This window comes from Anabrus simplex, chromosome 1 (assembly GCF_040414725.1).
Source record: "Anabrus simplex isolate iqAnaSimp1 chromosome 1, ASM4041472v1, whole genome shotgun sequence".
NCBI classification, from domain to species: domain Eukaryota; kingdom Metazoa; phylum Arthropoda; class Insecta; order Orthoptera; family Tettigoniidae; genus Anabrus; species Anabrus simplex.
The window spans coordinates 749,021,334-749,041,198 of record NC_090265.1 but is presented as its reverse complement, the minus strand read 5'-3'; the positions used below and the strand labels follow the sequence as shown (position 1 = coordinate 749,041,198).

Sequence of the window (19,865 nt, the reverse complement as noted above, 5' to 3'; positions counted from 1 at the left end):
AATAAGAAATCCAGATGGCTTTGGAAGGCTCAAGGTGACGTGGTATCGTACGTGGGCTTGTCGGCCAGAAACTCGTATCAGCCTGCACTGTCTTTAACACCCGCAGCTAATGATCGAGAAAGAATGGATTTTTATCAACTAGCGGTTTAGGACCCCAAGAGGCGAGGAAAATGACCCCTCTAGCAGCGGGTGCGGCAGCGAAGGTCTGTTTACAGCAGTACCGTCGCACGCCCTATAAGGCAGCAGTAGTGCAAGCTTCCCGCAGCTCAACCCACACCCCTCCACTCCATTCGACCAGTCCACTCCTTGCCTGTTGCGCATGCGGTTTCGCCCACGAGCGGAGCGCCTCGCGACTTGTGTTCAGTAGTGTTGGAGATCTGAAAGTGTGAGGTTTAGGAGGTAATTCAGGTCCACTAACACCACTCAGGTAAACACATCGAAAAAGAAAAGTGACAATGAGTGATACTAACCCCTCCACACAAAGCATAGCGGACTATTTAGCGCAACTGTTGAAAGATAAGAAGCAGCTAGCAGCCTTCCCGAACGTCTTCATTCATGTCGAAAGACTTCTTGACGAAGGTGAGTGTGTATGCCATATTCTAGCGAAATGTGTGATATCGGTGCCAAGTCGCCTACCTACTGCGTTAGTGATAAATCTAATTATAGCTCATGTTCGAGTATTTTGTGTTTCCGAGTGATTGTGCTGGTGTTGTGTCATGTTTCTATTCTTAGAAGTGCAACCGTATTCACTATTTCTAGTGCCTCAAGAGAGAAAAAAATACAATAGTTTTATTGGTTTCTTTATAACCATTGTTGATCCCACGACTGACCTACAAAATCTCTGATGCGATATATAATTCTGAGTGACAATGCTAATAGCTTTGGCTTACTATTTTAATAGTATAGAATTCCTTTGCACCTGCGTGAACAGTGCGGGGAGGGGATGGATGAAGATAATGCCGACACTAGTGACGTAAATTGCGTACAGTCATCCACTTTAGTTACAACCAATAGCATTTTAAAATTTTCATTTCCTTTTAGTTTGCCCTTTAGTAATAACGCTTGTTTTAAATCTGCATTGTGGTTGATCATTCTCTTCGTTATTTATTTCAAATCATTGCTATCTAAGAATAATAACTCTTTGTTTGTAAGCCCTTTTCACTGCGAATATGTTCGTAAATATGCATCGCAACCTCTGCTCGGGAGGGGTAGGAATGTTGTGACTTTTAAGTGAATGGGATATGAACGGGTCTTTTACGTTCAACAATTGAAAATGTTTCATTGTGCAATTTGCTGAACGTAAATGAAGATTTCAAATTTTTAACTTCGTGCTTTGAAGTCTCAAGAAGCAGAATCCGACTCAAACGCACAGATTGTAGCTTGTGCCCCTCTCCCGCGCTCCACGCCCCCCCCCCCCCCCCTCCCCCAGGGTCTGCATTCCTTAGCAGTCTTGGCAGCCATCTTGCGACCGTCCTTCCCCCCCGCGTCGCGACAGCCGAAGCGCCTGCCTGCCTACTAGTGTGATCAAAAACATCATCGGTTACAGAAGAGAAAGTTAGCTAACTTCTGGAATATATTCCTGTTGCTAGTATTTGAAACAACTAAAAGCAGTTATTTATTACTTCAGAAGAACGTTAAATATTTGCAGCCATGGTATAATAGCCCATTTATTTTAAACTAAATAATTACATATTAAGTACACGACTTTAATCACGTTTCTTTCGTTCTTAATCTGCTTACCATCCAGGGTTGGTTTTTCCTTTGGACTCAGCGAGAGATCTCGCCTCTATCGCCTCAAGGGCAGTGTCCTGGAGCGTGACATTGGGTCGGGGGATACAACTGGGGAGGATGACCAGTACCTCGCCCAGGTGGCCTCATCTGCTATGCTGAACAGGGGCCTTGGTGGGGGATGGGAAGATTGGAAGGGATAGACAAGGAAGAGGGAAGGAAGCGGCCGTGGCCTTAAGTTAGGTACCATCCTGGCATTTGCCTGCAGGAGAAGTGGGAAATCACGGAAAACCACCTCCAGGATGGCTGAGGTGGGAATCGAACCCACCTCTACTCAGTTGACCTCCCGAGGCTGAGTGGATCCCATTCCAGCCCTCGTACCACTTTTCAAATTTCGTGGCAGAGCCGACAATCGAACCTGGGCCTCCGGGGGTGGCAGCTAATCACACTAACCACTACCCCACAGAGGCGGACTTATAATGTTTCAAATTAATCGTTAATCGCATAATTTTTATCTATCATTGTTACTTTTTCAAACCTACAGATAGATTAAGCGCTGATTCCTTTAAGTTGTATGTCTTTAAGGCGTATCCTTTAAAAAAAATGTAGCTGCACTATTTTGAACCTAGATCTCGCATACAAATTCTTAAATCCTGAAAATTCCTTTCCAACCATGCAACTCTGTATGTTAATAAGAGTAATACCATTATATCACGTTCTGTTTCTACATAGTTTCGATATCTGCCTTTGAAGGGACTTTGTGTTTTCTCTTGCGTCGTGGTACGAAGTTATTTGTCTGTAAACACGACAATCCGTAAACCTGTTTCCAGTCATTCATTACATTCCTGAAGCCGCCATCTAGTGGCTAGGATAGGAATTGTGCCGGCTGCCGAAACCTGTCGCATTCCTCTGGGACAATGATTAATGACTAGAAGTGAAATTAAATGATGTTGGTTAGTGTTGCTGAAATGAAAGATGACAGGGAAAACCGGAGTATCCGGAGAAAAACCTGTTCCGCCTCCGCTTTGTCCGGCAAAGTGACCGGGATTTGAACCACGGAAACCAGCCGTGAGAGGCCGGCGCGCTGCCGCCTGAGCTACGGAGACTTTTGTTTGTAAACATGTTTCATCTTGTTTACTAGTCTGCCTCTTGATTCCTGGCCTTTCCCAATTACTTGGGAGTTGGCACCGTATGTGGATTCAGTCCTATTTTACGGCCGGATGCCCTTCCAACCATATCTGGAGGGTTGTGTTCACTATTGCCTGTTTCTGTGGTGTTTAGTAGTGAGATTTTTTAAAATTTAAATTTGTCGAATACAAACATTCAGTCCCTGAGCTAGAGGAATTAAGTAGAAGCGGCTAAAATCCCCGTCCCGGCCGGGAACGAACCCGGGGCCGTTCAGCCAAGGAGCTTTATTTACTGGTCTATAATGGCATTATAACACTTACGGTCTTGAACCACGGTATCAATTTCCCCACCGCTGTGTATTTGAAGATCGTCTTGTGACTTTATCTGATTTAGAACTGTAACGCTCGTGATTGTCAATTGCAGTTTCGAGCATGCGTATCGGAAGTGGTTGTCACAAGTGACATTCCACGTGGAGAAAGTTCTGAAATATCTCGGCCCTTTAAAGACCGTCTACAAGTTAGAAAACTCTTTCAGCTCGTCACAGGATTGTACATTAAGATTGTTACGTGCTGAATTAACGTGTAGTGTAACTAGTAAAATTATATTTATCTTACCTGAAATAACAGTGTAAGGCTGTTTGTGGCATCCTGAAATACGACTTACTGTATGCTTTTATGATTGGGGATTAGGAACCCGTCGAAATTATCGCTTGTTTCAAATTCTTTTTGAACGCTTACGGTCTTTTTTTTTTTTTTAGTTTGATAACGTCTTCTTGTGCCGCTATTTCTAAAACCCGGTGGGGGCGTAGGTGCGAACTGTCACACATATGGACTTGGCAGTTTTACGGGCGCAAGTACGATGTTGAGGTATGCATTCACTATCGCGTTTTTCTGTGATGGTTGGTTGTGTGGTGCGTTGTATGTATCGGGGCAAACACCCAGTCAGGAATTAAGCAAACGTGGTTTAAAGTCCCCGACCCAGCCGGGAACCGAAGGCCTCGAAGCTCACCATTCAGCCGAAGAGCGGATGTTTGAGTTACGTGAACATTCTCTTTTGATAGTGAAATGAAAACCTACAACCTCTTTTCCAGTCATTGACCGGGTCAGGGATGTAATGAATGAAGCAGATATAGGCTGTTAGTACGATGGGGTCGCCACTCCCAAAGTGATTTATCAATGAATGATAGATGCAATGAAATGAGAGTGGAGAGTGTTGCTGGAATGAAAGGTGACAGGGGAAAACCGGAGTACCCGGAGAAAAACCTGTCCCGCCTCCGCTTTGTCCAGCACAAATCTCACATGGAGTGACCGGGATTTGAACCACGGTATCCAGCGGTAAGAGGCCGACGCGCTGCCGTCTGAGCCACGGAGGCTTCTTTTGATAGTATATTGCAATAAGTATATACAGGCCTGCCTTACAAAAGGAGTATGAAAGATTTACAATGGTCATTTCCATGAATATTTTGCTTACTCTCTATCCACGGAAGTGAACAAATTTACACAGCAGGCTGTACATTAATTAAGGTCGCGGTCGCTTCCTTCCTACTCCTAGCCCTTTCCTATCTCATCGTCGCCATAAGACCTATCTGTGTCGTTGCATCGTAAAGCAGGTTGTAAAAAAAAAAAAAAAAAAAATACAGGTCAAAGAAAATTTGGTGCAAGGCAGAATGAGTCTTCATATTTTATTTGGGACATTGCCTTCTGGAACGGTGTGTATAACCTATAGGCCCTATATATGCATTTCCAGAAGACTGCGTGTGATCCCCGAGAAAGTTGTTGTGCTTTCTACGGTGAGGTTCCTTAAACATGATACAAGATCACGATTTTTTCTGAATTCGAAAGGAGTATCTAATTTTTTTAATAGTTATAGTGCGGTAAGATAAACTACATATCAATGGGATTTTTTTACTTAATCACAGTAATAAAAATTATATACATATGAGATTCCCATGTAAATACTAGGCAACTTGAGGTCTTGGGATGCAAAAAGTATATAGTTGTATAACACAATTTTTTTCTTTTGACGGCATGTATGGCATTTAACGTGTTACAAATCCAGATATAAATACCGTATTTTTCATCTCTTCTTTTAACGAAAAATAATTTGGTTAAACCTTATTTGCTTTTTTAAAAAAAAACAGGCTACATATTCTTTTATTGGACATTTTGGCTCTCATTTTTAGGACCCCTTTACATTTTTTTTTGTTAAGAAGCATGCAGAATTGTTTCTCCGCATTCTTTGCAATAAAATGATTTTTCAGTGGCCATTTTCTTGTGGAAACACCATCTTTCCGCACGTTCTTGGGGGGGGGGGGGGGGGAGTGATGGCGACTATAAGACGTCAACAGAAATATGATTAATCCTTCTCAGTTCGTTTGCGTCCGTAAGGATATAATGTTAAGGAACAGTACATTCCACTTTTATGTTCCTCTCTTTATTGCCGCATGGAAGGTTTATTGAACTCACGGAAACATGCATCAAAATTGTAGGACGTTGAATGACATTGCTGTGATGTAACGGTTACCGGTACCACAAATAGTTGCGTGTAATCTTTGCTGATCTGGCCAGGAGCGTCTCACGCTGTTGTCAAAGTAACCGTAACGCATCACGTGTGTTCGCGTGACCTTCCGTCAACTCGCACATTATGATAGTACGTTCCATTATAAATTTGTAGTTCCTTCATTCCGCAGACGTCAGACTGTATTAGGTTTGAGAATCTTTCACATTCACGCCCTTCGCGGCCCTTCCCTATAGTTTTACATGTCAGGGCTGCTCTGAGCCTGCTTCCGTCCCACCTCCCTTGGTCGACACCGACTGTATTAGGCTTGGGAATCTTTCATATTCACGCCCTTCGTGGCCCTTCCCTATAGATTACCGATGCCTTCATTCTTCGAAGTGTTGGACCTTCCCCTATTTTCCGTCTGGTTATTGTTAATGGAGGATGGTTCCCTAGTTATACTTCCCCGTGAAGAACTAATCACCACCAGCGGTTATCGTGAAAAATAAGTGTTGGTGGTGATTATATATTTAAGGGAAATAAGTAAACAACCTCTTCATATATCTAAGCAAAAGGGGGGAAAAACCTACCTTCAAGAAGAAAAATTGGAAAAGGCACGTAGGCACTGCCGGGGTCGGAAGAGACCAAGAGGTCAGATTAGGAAAATGAAAGTTGGGTGCCTGAAGCAATGTCAACCTCAGGCAGGAGCCCCGTGAGCTCCCAAGTAGATGTTATGCCACTTCTACAAACATCGGTGGACATGAACATAATCTATAAACAAAGGCAACTCAACTCCCATTATTCACATAGGCTGTTCCAGTTACATCCGTCCCGGTAGATTTGGAGATATTTTCTATCGAAGCTTACTTAATCGACTTGAGAAAGGAAGATTTCTCTTGTTTTGCAAGTCTCTCCCACGTGCTGTGCATGACGCTTGGAAGCAGAAGGCATTTTGATCGAACATCTAGTCACTTGCCTTACTCCCGCTTTGATATTGTTTTACTTGAATGTTTCAGTGGGAAAATGTATTGGAATTAGCATATCAGAGTTGATTATTTTATGAAGGACGATTGAGTCCTATTAAGTTGCACAGTTTGTTGACGTTGTTGTGACTGGGGATATTGTGTTCGCTGTTGCGTTGCGTGTCATCTTCTTCGGTTTACAATCCTAGGATTGGTTTGCTGCAGTTCTTCACTTGTATACGAATGGCAATGTAGATCCTTTATCAGCTGTTCGATGTAAGCTTATCTGCGTCTTCCCTTACACAGACGTGCCAACTTTCCGGATTTAAACGGGAGACTCCCTATTTTTGGCCCTTCCTCTTTCCTGATCGCAGAGACTTATTTTGAGAAAGATTTAGTATTCCTGTATTTTTTGAAAATTCCAGGTTTTCCCTCCTTCTTTAAGTAGCTGGAGAGAATTGTTGTTCAGTGGGCTCTGGCAAGACAGATGACAAGAATCTCTAACGTAATGCTTTTTTATTTTATCATTTCCGCATAGCTATTGTTTAGCACATTTACAAGGACAAAAACTCATTTCATATCAAAGCTTCCAGAAAAGGAATTGTGGAAAAAATTAAACCTTATTCTTCAAAGTTACGTCATCAATGCTATGTCGTAACATGTCGGGATATGCTGCAAAATTCTCCTGATTTTTGACTTGTGAAAGTTGGCACGTCTGCTTACAGTTATAGTTTATTGGAGTCCGCACTATGTGGAGGGATGTCTTCCCTATCGATTGTGTTCTGTTTTGGTTAGAAGTGTGATGTGTTCTATGTATTGGGACTAACACAAACACCCTGTCCCCGAGTCTGAGGAATTAACCAGACTGGAATTGAACCAGAGACACTCTGAACCGAAGGCCATTACGCTGGCCTTTCAGCCTAGGAGCCGGGCACAATTCAGAGTTCCTTTCCTATACCGACTAGACCAGGGATGGCGAACCTATGCCACGCGTGTCACAAGGTGACACTCGAACACGATTTCGGTGGCACACCACATGAACATAAATGTTTTATATACGTCTTGTACCTCAGACAATACATACCATATAGTGTTTCACGTGTAAGAAATAAATATCGAAAATCTAAATATTAGTTCCATCCGGATGTGCAATATGAAACACTGCTTCACTGATAGGTCCGAAAGTCAACTGAGATAACAGTGTCGTTTTCTGGTGGTTTTGTATACGGACCTCGCAAACAAGTTTTCGGTGCCGAAAAGAACAGAAACTTAACAAAGGTAGTGACTGGATTTTTCAAGAACAGTGGACAAGGGAATTCAGACTGTTAGAAAGATATGTTGCCTGTGTTCGAAAACAATTGTACGCCTCACATTTAATGTAAAGCGCCATTTCGAGACTAATGATTCAAATGTTTGTTCCATGCCAAATGAAGAAAGAAGAGAGTTCGTGTCACAAAATATCGAACATTACACAAAACAAACTAGTTCTTTTGTATCATATTTTCGGCCGAGGAATAATATCAATGCGGCTGTTTCCATCTGTCTCACTACATAGTAGGCCTACAACATGCATGGGAAACCGCTTTCTGACGGTGAGTTCTTGAAATAAACTTCCATGTCCGACACATTATTTGAAAACTTCCCTAACAAACAACAAATACTCAAGAGAATGAAAGGAATGCCAGCCAAGTGAACTGCTGTCAAGGATAGAATAATAAGAATGAGTGAAGAAGTTTCGCAGGAATTGAAAACTAATTTGGATAACTCTCAGATGTATGCAGTATGTTTTGATGAAAGCATGGATGTGACCTTAAAAGCAAGGATAGCTGTTCTTTCTGATTTCCTTGCGGAAATGTGATGAGATGGAAATTAGTTAAATTGTGGAGGAAGTGAAGTCCATTAGCAATATTCGTGTTTGGATATCTAATAATATTTATCTTTTTACAAATTATTTTATGTCACACCGACACAGATGGATCTTATGGCGACGATGGGATAGGAAAGGCTTCCGAGTGGGAAGGAAACCGCTGTGACCTTAATTGAGATACAGCCTCAGCATTTATCTGGTGCGAAAATGGGAAATCACGGGAAACCGTCTTCGGGGCTGCCGACAGTGGGACTGGAAGCACTATCTACCGGATGCAAGCTCAGAGCTGCGCGCTCCTAACCGCGCGGCCAATTCGCTCGGTAACAATATTTAATGACGAAGTGTGCTACAAAGGGAAATTATTATTTATTTATTTATTTACAAATAATAATATGTACTCTCAAAACTTACATATTTAATTTTTTTGAGTATTTGTAAAATACGACCACGGAAGATGCAATCAAATGTATTTACAAAATAAATAAATAAATAAATAAATAAATAAATAAATAAATAAATAAATAAATAAATCAGTAAATAAATTAAATAAATAACATATTATGAAACATAATTGTGAATTTGGAAAGGAACTTGCGGGGTGGGAGGGGTGTTGTAGGTTGTAGGCATTCCTTAAAGGAAAATAACAAGTGGCACAGTCAACAGTTGAGAATAATAAACCAGACTTAAAATGACACACTAGTTGGAAAAGGTTCGCCATCCCTGGACTAGACCGTTCTGTCTGTCATAGGAACGTCTAATAAAAAAGGGAATCGGTGATTACGAAGTCGCAGTTGTTAATAAGGGCTCATATCAGCTGTGGGAAAGTCGTGAACCAGCACCATTTCCCAGAACGTCCTGGAATAAAATTACTAAACCTCGCCTTTCTGTGGTACCATGTATGGTGTGGCGGGAGGTAAGTTGAACGTGTCATCCGCCAGAGAGGTTTGAGATGCTAGTTCTGTACCAAATGGTTTGGGCCAAGATTCTACTTCTCCTGCCAAACTGAGTGGCTCAGAGAGTAGTGCGCTGGCCTTTTGAACTCACGTTGGCCGGTTCGATCCCGGCCAAGGTGCTCGGATACGCCAACCCCGTGTAATTTACCGGTACGTAAAAGATCTCTTGTGGGACCAAATTTCCGCATCTTGCAGTCTTCGAAAACTGAAATTGTTATAATGACGTAAGACTGATGATTTTTGTGTGTAAATAAGGAACGTCTTCAGCTTCTCAAATCCCAATATAAAATAAAGTACATGGCAGAAGTACTGCAGATATGGTGAAACAGTAACAGGCCATAAAGCTGTACATAAATGTCATTTCAAAAATAAAAATGTACACATCAGTTGTGCCACTACAAACATTACTAATCCTTCATAACTTGTTTGAAAAGCTGGAAATGATGATGCTTCTGATGATGGGTGCTAACTCCTAGTTTATTGTTGATTGGCACAGATAATCATATTTCTTGTAATATTTTTCTTTTCATGGAATTGCTTGTTGTACTCTTGGTATTGTTCTTGTGTAATTATGTTTTAACTTTACTTCATTATCACACTACTTTAAGTGATCATTGCCACCGTGATATTTCCCAATTGCGATTCATTTGTTAATAATAATAATAATAATAATAATAATAATAATAATAATAATGTACATTTGGTGGTGGTCTCTGGGTAACAGAGCCAAGCTGTTGTCGCTTAATCCATCTGCACTTAATTTTTCAGTTGGTGAGTACAAGCACTGGTAAAGCGAAGGGGCACGTAGATATATCGGCTAGTTAATACACGGCACTTTGCCTACACAGCACTAAACGGGTTGAGTAACGAGTGTTTCCCTGCTCCACCGTGGCCCCGAGAAAAGTTCGAATTGTTATTCAGTTATGCAGTTTCTACTGTAGTAGAGGGAATATAGGGTTGGTTATCATGTGAGTAGTTTTACGTTTGTCTCCTCAGATAAGTCGCGATTGATTTGCTTACGGCATGGGCTTATGGGAGGGAGAAATGTAAATGTGCATTTTGATTTGAATGGATTCTTTATTTATATATTCTTAAACATCATGAAATTAAACTGTATTTTGTATGTCAGTCCGCTGTCGGTGGTGGTTGTATTTAAGCTGGGAACTGTACGGTATTTGTTTATGTCGTAGGTTAGGTAGCAGTAATGGGTTCATGTTGTTTTCTGTTGTTGTTTTACATTTCAAGATAATCTTCCAACGAAAATATGTTGCATTTGCTATTTGGAAATGAACGTAACATAGTTGATGAATGGCTTTTCGGTTTTCTTCTGAATTGAACCGACAGCATTGGTGTGAGCTGCTCTTATTTTGAGCAAGCGACCATAGTTCAGAGCCTGTAGCCTACATATGTTGGCGAAAATTCGCTCTCATGATTTGAACCCCACGATACCTGTGGTACAAATGGTTCAGATGTTATTTCTGTTTGTCACTTGTAAGGCCTTCAAATATCTTCCGCTCGGTTTGATGCCAGCTCGGGTGGGGATGGGGGGAGGGGGGCGTTCAACCTATTCGTCCGCACTGGTCTATCACGCGTAAGGTTGTTGCCAATTGTGCGTAGCCCGTGAGCAAGATGCCTCTATGTTAGATACAGACACTTGTGTTCTTAACCTCTGTAGTAGATTCCGACACGGTTGGTTCGCGTTCGACTCCCGGTCCGTCGAGAAATTAAAACTGGTTTCGATTAAATCTCACTGTTGGTCATCACACGTAGCTCACCTCCCCACCAGCGGACCCATTCATTCATTCATTCATTCATTCATTCATTCATTCATAGGTTAATGACCTCGAAGTTGTTGTCCTCTAATCGATCTTTAGTCTATTCCTTCGCTTCTACAGAGACCACGCGTTGGCTACCTGCGGCGACGAATCTCTGAACATTCGGTTGGTGTTTAAGACTGCTTGAATGCGAGGAACGTTAAAGAAACCACCTGACGGCGTCTCATAAGTGACCCAGTGCTGGTCTCTCAGTTTAAGTTGGCGGCACAGTCCGGAGATATTTGAAGGCCTCAAATACGTCAGCTTCGTGTCTGTAGATTACTGGCGCGTAAACGAATTCCGCCACCTCAACGAAAATCGTAAAAGTAGTTAGTGGGACGTAAACGCATTAATATTATTATTAATAAGAAAGACAGTTGTTGAAGCGATATTTCATTCGTTCACGTGCATCTTATGTAATTGCCACCATTTCAGAAAGTAGGCTATGTGGAATGTGGTTGGCATATCGGTTCAGACGAGTCCTTGTTGTCGTGATGTGATGCTCAATTACTATAGCTGTTGACCGATGGCCGTGTATTTCATCATGCAGGAAAGTCAGAATGTCTACGTATTTCACTTGATTGAGATAATTCCTTCCTCCTTCTCAGTTTCTCCCTGTTCTTATTTAGAGGTCACTGTTTCTAAATTTCCCGTTCCATTTCTTGTTGTGTGCGTCCTTGCGCAGGCCCTTCTCCCTCACGTCCTCTGCCTTTTGCAGCTGCAGCCCACCTCGCGTCTCGTAATGTGTCCAGAACTCTTCCTTGATACTTCCACAACACCGCACTTCTAGTATCGTCTCATTCCGCATCCTATCTGTGCGTGCCTTTCCCATCATCCACCTCGACATCCTCATTTCCGCCGCATTTAGCGTTTTCTCATACACAGGTATCATGGCTGGTCTCAAACCCGACCCGCGGGTCCATCCAGCCTGAATCCCATGACTGATTTCTTTGTCCAATCCATTCTGTATGATGTACAAGCCGAGATTCGTGTCCCCGAAGTATCGTTACATTAGCCCTCGAACCACTCGTATTCAGACTTTCCTCTGCTAATCCTAAGACCTTTCTACATTGTTCTTGCTTTTTCCCCACTTTCTTCTTGTTTTATCCAGTAGCATAGTATCTTCACTTCATCTAAAATGCCATTTGGAATGGTTGTTACTGCCAGCTATGGTCTAGCATTACGCAACTCCCATGACTTCCTTAAGTTCTTTTCTCTCCCCTTCCTCTTTCCCCATTCTTTGGTTCGCCCTAGCTCGTTCCACTCCTCACAATATCCTTGTTGTCCCTCTGTGTGTCAGGGGTAGAGGGCCGGTCTCCGATTCTGGAATCGCGGAATCAAACACGTCAGAGGTAGTCGGATTTTTAAATGGCCTAAAGATATCCCATCAGTGTTCCATGTCTTACAATATCTGGCGACACCTTAGGTATTTACCCGACAACATTAATTCTTTGTTTTCTTCCTGGCGTTTTTCCAATTATTTAAGATCGGCACTGCATGTAGATTAAGCCCAGTTTCACCGCCGAGTGCCCTTCCTGTATGTTGAGGATGTGTTCACTGTTTCTGTGCTGGTGTGATATGTTGCATGTAAATGCAGACGGAACACAAATGCCTAGCCCCGAACTGGAGGATTTAACTAGACCCGGTCAGGATTCGAATCCGAAGCACTATGAACCGAAGGCCAGCGCGGTGACCATTCATCTAAGAATCCGAACGACTTTCCTGGAAAGTGAGCAATTTGGGCGCCAATCTCTCCGGCTTCATTCTCTTCAGGTGACAATAAGAATTTAACAGTCGTTTTTTCATAACGATGGTGATCTCGCGTTCAATTCTTTGTTTGACCTCAGGTGGAAGACAAAACCCTCGGACACTTTCTTAGGAACTTCGTTTCCTCTTTTTCTCAATCAACATATTATCATCCCTTCTTCTTCTTCTTCTTCTTCTTCTTCTTCTTCTTCTTCTTCTTCTTTACGATGAGGCCTGCTAGAGACCATCCTTCCTTGTTGTTTCCTCTTCCGTTCCTTCATCATTGCACTTCGCACTTCTTCTCTCCACGGACCACTTTGGACCGAGTTTCCTTTAATTTCTTCCTTGGAACCCTTCCATTCTTAAAACCTTTTTTTTTTAAAATCTCTCTCTTTCTATAGTTCACACGTTCTCTTATTTTATTTCCCTTTAAATCTTTCTTGACCTTGTATCCAGCTCGCTGTTGACTCTTTCTCCCTGAGGTACTTGAATATCTGTTGTGTCAGTCTGTTATCATCCATTTTATAGACATGCCCTAATAGTAGCAATCTCCTTTTTCTTATTGTTATGTTATATTTCCTATGTTATGGTATATTCTTATTTTCCATTGTTCTATTGTTTTCATTGGCCCTAAGATTTTTCTCAAGATTCTTATTTCTGATACTTCCAGTTTATCTAAACTATATATAGTCAAAACTAGACATTCACATTCTTGTTTCACCACTGTTACTGTAGTGCCTTATTTTAAGATTTTTAAATAATCATTTCTTGTTGTAAAAATTCTTAGTGATGTCATATGCTCTATCCATTTTATGTAACCTTTTCTCTATAGCAGATTTTTCTAATTCATTTTCTTGAATTATTTCTCCCAGGTATTTGAATTTCTTTAGTCCGACTCATTGGCTGAATGGTCAGCGCCCGGGGACTGGGTGTTTTTGTTTGTCCCAACACTTTCCTCTTCATAATCAGACAACATACTACACTACCAACCACCACAGAAACACGCAATAGTAATTACATCCCTCCATATAGAGTTGGCGTCAGGAAGGGCATCCGGCCGTAAAACAGGGCCAAATCCACATTATGCTACACAGTTCGTACCCACGACCCCACAGATGTGGGAAAACTGGTGGAAGAAGAAGAAGAAGAAGAAGAATTTGAATTTCTTTACTTTCTCTATTCTGGCTATTTCTTCCAAGAGATTGATGTTGCATCTGTCAGATTCTCTGAAAGTATAGCAAAATCATCTGCAAATGCCAGGCACTATTAAGTTATTATTATTATTATTATTCTTGTTTTCGAATAGGTCTACTATGGACCACGTTAAGCATCATTCATTTACGGTTCTTCCTCTTTCGATCGGCCCAGTACTTTTTCATCCTTTTGGAGTGGGCTTCTTTACGTTCTCGTGACCAGTTGTTGCCGGTCCGTTTTTTGCTACTTTGATCTTGGAATCCCTTAATTTTGTTGATGATTTTTCTGTATTCCTGTCTGTTGTATACTACCTGCTGTGATATATTATTTTCCTCCATATCCTCCTTGACCCCTTTAAGCCAGCTAGTTTGTGTCTTCCTGTTCTCCATGTATTCCAGAATTCGCTTGGCTGTTCTCTCTGGTGGCATTCTTTTAATGTGTCCGTAGAAGCAGAGTCTTCTCTTCTTGAAGGATGTTGTGATTTTTTCGGTCCTTTTGTATAGTTCCTCATTTGGTCGCAGTCTAAATTCTTGACCCACTTTCCTGGGCCCTAGTATCTTCCTCAAGATCTTCCTTTCTGTCTTTTCAATGTTTTCTAGTAAGCCCTTCCTGTTCAGTGGAATACATTCGATCACATATAGACTTTCTGGTTTGATGACAGTGTTGTAATGTCTGATTTTTGCAGTGAATGAAACTGATTTTTTATTGTAGACATTTCGACATAACTGGTATGCTGCTTCCATCTTTCTTGCCCTTTCCTGTAATGCTATTCCTGGTAGTCCTGTTGGGGTTATCCATTCCCCTAGATATTTAAACTTCTGTACTCTTTTAATTGTTCCATATTTGGTGACAATATTTTGTGTCGGATCCTTTTTGTCCTGAATCATTAGTTCCGTCTTTTCGAAGGATATCTGAAGTCCCGTCTTTACAGCAGTCTCTTGAAGTGTTTCAATTTGTACCTTGGCTGTTTCAGTGTCTTCTGCCAGTATTGCCATATCATCTGCGAATGCTAGACAGTCAATTTTGATTCCAGATCTTCCCAGTGATATTCCATTATTATTATTATTATTATTATTATTATTATTATTATTATTATTATATAATTCGCTGGGGCCATCACGGACCACGTTAAGTCTTGTTGCATTTGACACTGAACTTGGCCTTCTTTAGAGCCCAAATTTCCCTCATTCTTTGTGAGTGGGCCTGCTTACGCTCCTTTGTCCAAGGGGCACCGTGTCTTCTCTTCGGTTGCTCGTCTCGGTTTAGCCTGTTCGTCAATATTTTCTTGCGGAAGAGATCTTTGTTAAGGGCGTCTTCAGCTGAGATATGTAGCATTTGCAGATCTTCTTTGGTATTTCTAAACCAGGGAATTGTGGTTTTGGGGTTTGAATCAAAAAAGTGAAAGATTTCTTTAGTTAACTATCTTCCGTTCATTCTTTTCAGATGACCGTAAAATCGTGCCCATCTTTTTCTGATTGTGTTGGTAATTTTCTCCATTTTGCTGTAGACTTCCTCGTTGGATCTCTCTTGATGGATTCCATTTATGTACTTTGATCCCAAGATTCCTCTCACAATTTTGCGTTCTTTTTTCTCCAGTTCTTCAAGGAGTCCTTTGTTGGCATTTAGAGACAGGGTTTCGGCTGCATATAGAACTACTGGCTTCAGAACTGTTTCATAGTGACGTATCTTGGTGTTTTGGGAAAGGCATTTTTTGTTGTAGATTGTGCGGGATGTTTGGTAGGCTATTTCCAGTACCGAGCTCGATAGCTGCAGTCGCGTAAGTGCGGCCAGTATCCAGTAATCGGGAGATAGTGGGTTCGAGCCCCACTGTCGGCAGCCCTGAAGATGGTTTTCCGTGGTTTCCCAATTTCACACCAGGCAAATGCCGGGGTTGTGCCTTAATTAAGGCCACGGCCGCTTCCTTTCACTTCCTAGGCCTTTCTTATCCCATCGTCGCCATAAGACATATCTGTGTCGGTGCGACGTAAAGCAAATAGCAAAAAAAAAAAAAAAAAAAAAAAAAGCTATTTCCAGTTTGCGTACTCGCTCCTGAAGTGCTTCTTTCTCAAGTCCATTTTTCATGATGATCTTACCCAGGTATTTGAATTTGTCTACTCGGGTGTTGTCCCCGTATTTTGTATGGAGTTTTGGTGGAGCCTCTTTGATGTTAGTCATTACTTCTGTTTTCTCAAACGATATCTGCAAACCAGTTTGTTCGGCAATTTCCTTTAAAATTTCAACTTGAGCTCTAGCGGTTTCTATGTCGTTTGAGAGAACAGCAATATCATCGGCAAATGCTAAGCAGTCTGTTGCGATCCCCTTGGATTTGGTTCCTATTCTCAATGGACTGTAGTTGCTTTCCTGTAATCTCACCCGCCAGGTTCTGATGATCTTTTCAAGAACACAGCTGAAGAGTATCGGGGATAGCCCATCACCTTGTCGGACTCCTGTTTTGATGTCAAAGGAATGCGAGAGACATCCGTGGAACTTCACCTTGGATTTTGTATCGGTCAGGGTGGCTCTAATCAATGCCAGCAGTTTCAAATCAACTCCAAATTCATTTAAGATGTTTAGCAGGACTTCCCGGTCAATGGAGTCGTACGCTTTCTTGAAGTCCACAAAGACAGACACATACTGCTTGGACCTTAGTGTACAATATCTGATGATCGTTTTGAGATTTTGGATCTGTTCGGCTGTTGAGTGACCTTTTCTGAACCCTCCTTGGTATTCGCCTGTTTGATATTCGACTTGTGCTTCCAAACGCTCCAGAATGGCAAATCACGGGTAGCAAAGATATTCCTCTGTAGTTGTTGATGTTCTTCATGCTGCCTTGTTTGTGTAATGGATGAATCAAAGCTATTTTCCAATCTTCGGCTAGGGTATCCTTGTTCCAAATTTCTTCTATTTGCTTTTGCAAGATATCAAGTGATTCCTCTGGGGCATATTTCCATAGTTCTGCTACTACTGAGTCTTCCCCCGGTGCTTTGTTATTTTCGAGACGGGCAATGTGGCGCTTGATTTCATCTCTGTTGGGTGGTCTGGAATCAGGGTACCTGAGTAAGGGTCCCTTGATCTCAATGGGGCTTTGCGGTTTAGAGCAATTAAGTAAATTCTTGAAGTAGTCTGCCAGAATGCTGCAATTTTCTTCATTTGACGTCGCCAGTGTGCCGCCCTTTCGCTCAAAGCATAGAGATGGTGGTTTATAGCCAGTGAATTTGCGTTTGAAGGCTCTGTAGTACCCTCTGTTTCATTCTTCCTAAAGTTTTGTTCTATCTTTTCAATGAGAGATTTTTCGTATTTACGTTTCTCAGTTCTAAACACCCTAGCTGCTTGGGCACGTTGGGTTTTGTAGGTTTCCCAATCATTTTCTGATTTCGTAGAGTAGTACTGTTTCCACGCATTGAGTCTTTCTTTGAGGACTGATTCGCAGGTACCATTCCACCAGGCATGCTTTTTGCTTCTCTTGATTTCTGCAACGTCTTTGGCGGCCTGAACAAGGAGACTGTTGGTGTTGTTAAAGTCACAGTCATTTGGTCTGGCCTTCTCCTGGAACTCCTCGACTCTTTGCCGAAGTTTATCATTGTCGAAGCGTGTGATCTGTTTGGTTGTCTTCCTTGTGTTTGCGGGAATTGGTTTGATTTTGATAAAAGAAATATAGTGATCAGAGGCCACATTGATGCCTTTCTTTACCTTGACATTCATAATCTCAGGGCTGTTTCTCCTGGAGATTGCAACATGATCTATTTGAAACTCTCCGAGAGTTTGGACAGGAGAACGCCAAGTCATTTGCTTTCTGGGTAGATGGCGAAAGTGGGTCGACATGACCTGCAGGTTGTAATTTTCGCAAATGGACACCAGTCTTTTGCCGTTGGGATTGGTTCTTTGTGAGCAGGGCAATTTCCTATAACTTCCTTGTACTTCTGTTCACGACCTAGTTGGGCATTGAAGTCACCCTAAAGAAGCTTGACATGGTGTTTGGGGATTTTGTTTAATTTGTCATCTAGTAGGTCCCAGAAATTATCAACTTCGTCTGGATCAGACTTGTTCTTATCGTTTATAGGAGTATGTGCGTTAACTAGGGCGTAGGTTTTGTTCGCGCATTTAATTGTGAATATAGACAATCTGTCATTCACAGGTTCGAAATTTTCAACCGATTTAAGGATCTTGGTTCTAACAGCAAACGCGGTTCCAAGCATCACAACTCCATTGAGGATTCCTCTTTGCGCTTTGCTCTTGAAAAATTGGTAGCCTTCGGATTCAAAAATCTCTTCATCTGGGTACATTGTTTCCTGTAGGGCCATTATGGATATCTGATTTTCGTGAAGAGCTTTGGTGAGGGTTTTCAATTTGCCAGTTTTTTTTTTTTTTTTTTTTTTTTTGCTAGGGGCTTTACGTCGCACCGACACAGATAGGTCTTATGGCGACCTTGGGATAGGAAAGGCCTAGGAGTTGGAAGGAAGCGGCCGTGGCCTTAATTAAGGTACAGCCCCAGCATTTGCCTGGTGTGAAAATGGGAAACCACGGAAAACAATCTTCAGGGCTGCCGATAGTGGGATTCGAACCTACTATCTCCCGGATGCACGCTCACAGCCGCGCGCCTCTACGCGCACGGCCAACTCGCCCGGTGTTTGCCAGTTTGTGTAAGTGAATTTATGTTGAAAGTTGCTAGAAAGGTTTTGGATTTTGGCCTGAGTTTTTGACTCTTCGGGGTACACCGAGACGCTCCGACTCGTCTCTTGCATGATGTCGAGTCTCCCCCAGAATCCGAACGAGACTCGTTCGCCGTGGCGTTCACGACGAGAGATTTATCCGAAGATTTACCCCCTGGGTATGTTTTTTGAAATGTTGTGCCATCATGCTCCTTGACTTGACTTTGCTTAGGACGGGTACCCATCCTTTTACAACTAGGGTTGTTCGCTCTAGAGGTTAACTCAAGATGTTTTCTGTCTTCTGGTCATTTACCAGGCTTCGCCGTAACCCTGGCAAGGGACCAGTTTTTTTTCACGGTGTTATTTTATTTCCCTACTACCCTCTGACTCTGTTGGCGGCAGAGCCAGCGAGCTTCCCCTGTTCCAATTATTATTATTATTATTATTATTATTATTATTATTATTATTATTACTATTATTATTATTATCCTGGAACAAAATGGTCTACAATGACTTGCTCTTACAGGAATGGCAGCAGCATGCGTTGAAAATCATTGTAGATTTACCTAGTGTTGTACAAAGTTCTTTGTGTTGGACTTTGTATCGAGACGTGGGTCTGTATGTCACGACCATGTGAGGTTAACGGAAGATCCTAGTTGTCCGTGTTGGCAATCAGGCGATCTAACCTATGCCTTGACGTATCTCACGTATCTCGTGCATACACGAGTGCTAAAAAGTTAACGCCGCCAAGTTTCTTTATTTTATTTCTTGTCAGAAAAAACCATCACTTCTATGGAAAGAAACATATTAAAGAGAAGTAAGATTGTATACAGTATAAAATATAATCAGGTTCCTTTATGCTGTACCAGTAACGGATTGTCACATTAAAAAATTACAAATTTCGTAATGTAGGTACATTGTGAAGGTAGCGTTTTAATTTCAAACGCAAAGCTGTTAGGAAAATGTCTAGTTTTGTTGTGGGAGTAGATAACACCATTTTAGTTACATTTCACAACTAGTTACGGCAACCTATTTTAACTTGAAATTATTTATTTGTACACCTAGCATTGTAGTACACGTGTTGTGGTATTAAATACGGTATTTAGTATAGATTAATAATATATTAAGGTTTATTAGTATTTCAAGGTGCATGATTATTATGAGTCGTCAAAGCCCTTGTATGAAACAAAGTTTCAGTGATCAAGTTTTACAAGGAATGAAAAACAAAAATACTTACGTAGTACGTCAAGGAGATTGTGTGTTGGACATGGGTGTCGAGACTTGGCTCTGTACGTCACGACTACATTACCAAATTTTATAACTCCATA

The 19,865-nt window shown here is 41.7% G+C and overlaps 1 protein-coding gene across 6 annotated transcripts in view; it reads left to right on the top strand.

The window, feature by feature from the left end:
- Positions 1 to 368: 368 nt before the first annotated feature.
- how (protein held out wings) overlaps positions 369 to 19,865 on the top strand; it is a 360,598-nt gene continuing 341,101 nt past the window's right edge. For all 6 annotated transcript variants that reach the window (XM_067136171.2, XM_067136173.2, XM_067136170.2 and 3 more), the window contains exon 1: positions 369 to 579. In XM_067136171.2, coding sequence (XP_066992272.1) covers positions 456 to 579 — 124 coding nt within the window. In that variant the 5' untranslated portion in view covers positions 369 to 455. The remainder of the gene's footprint in view (positions 580 to 19,865) is intronic.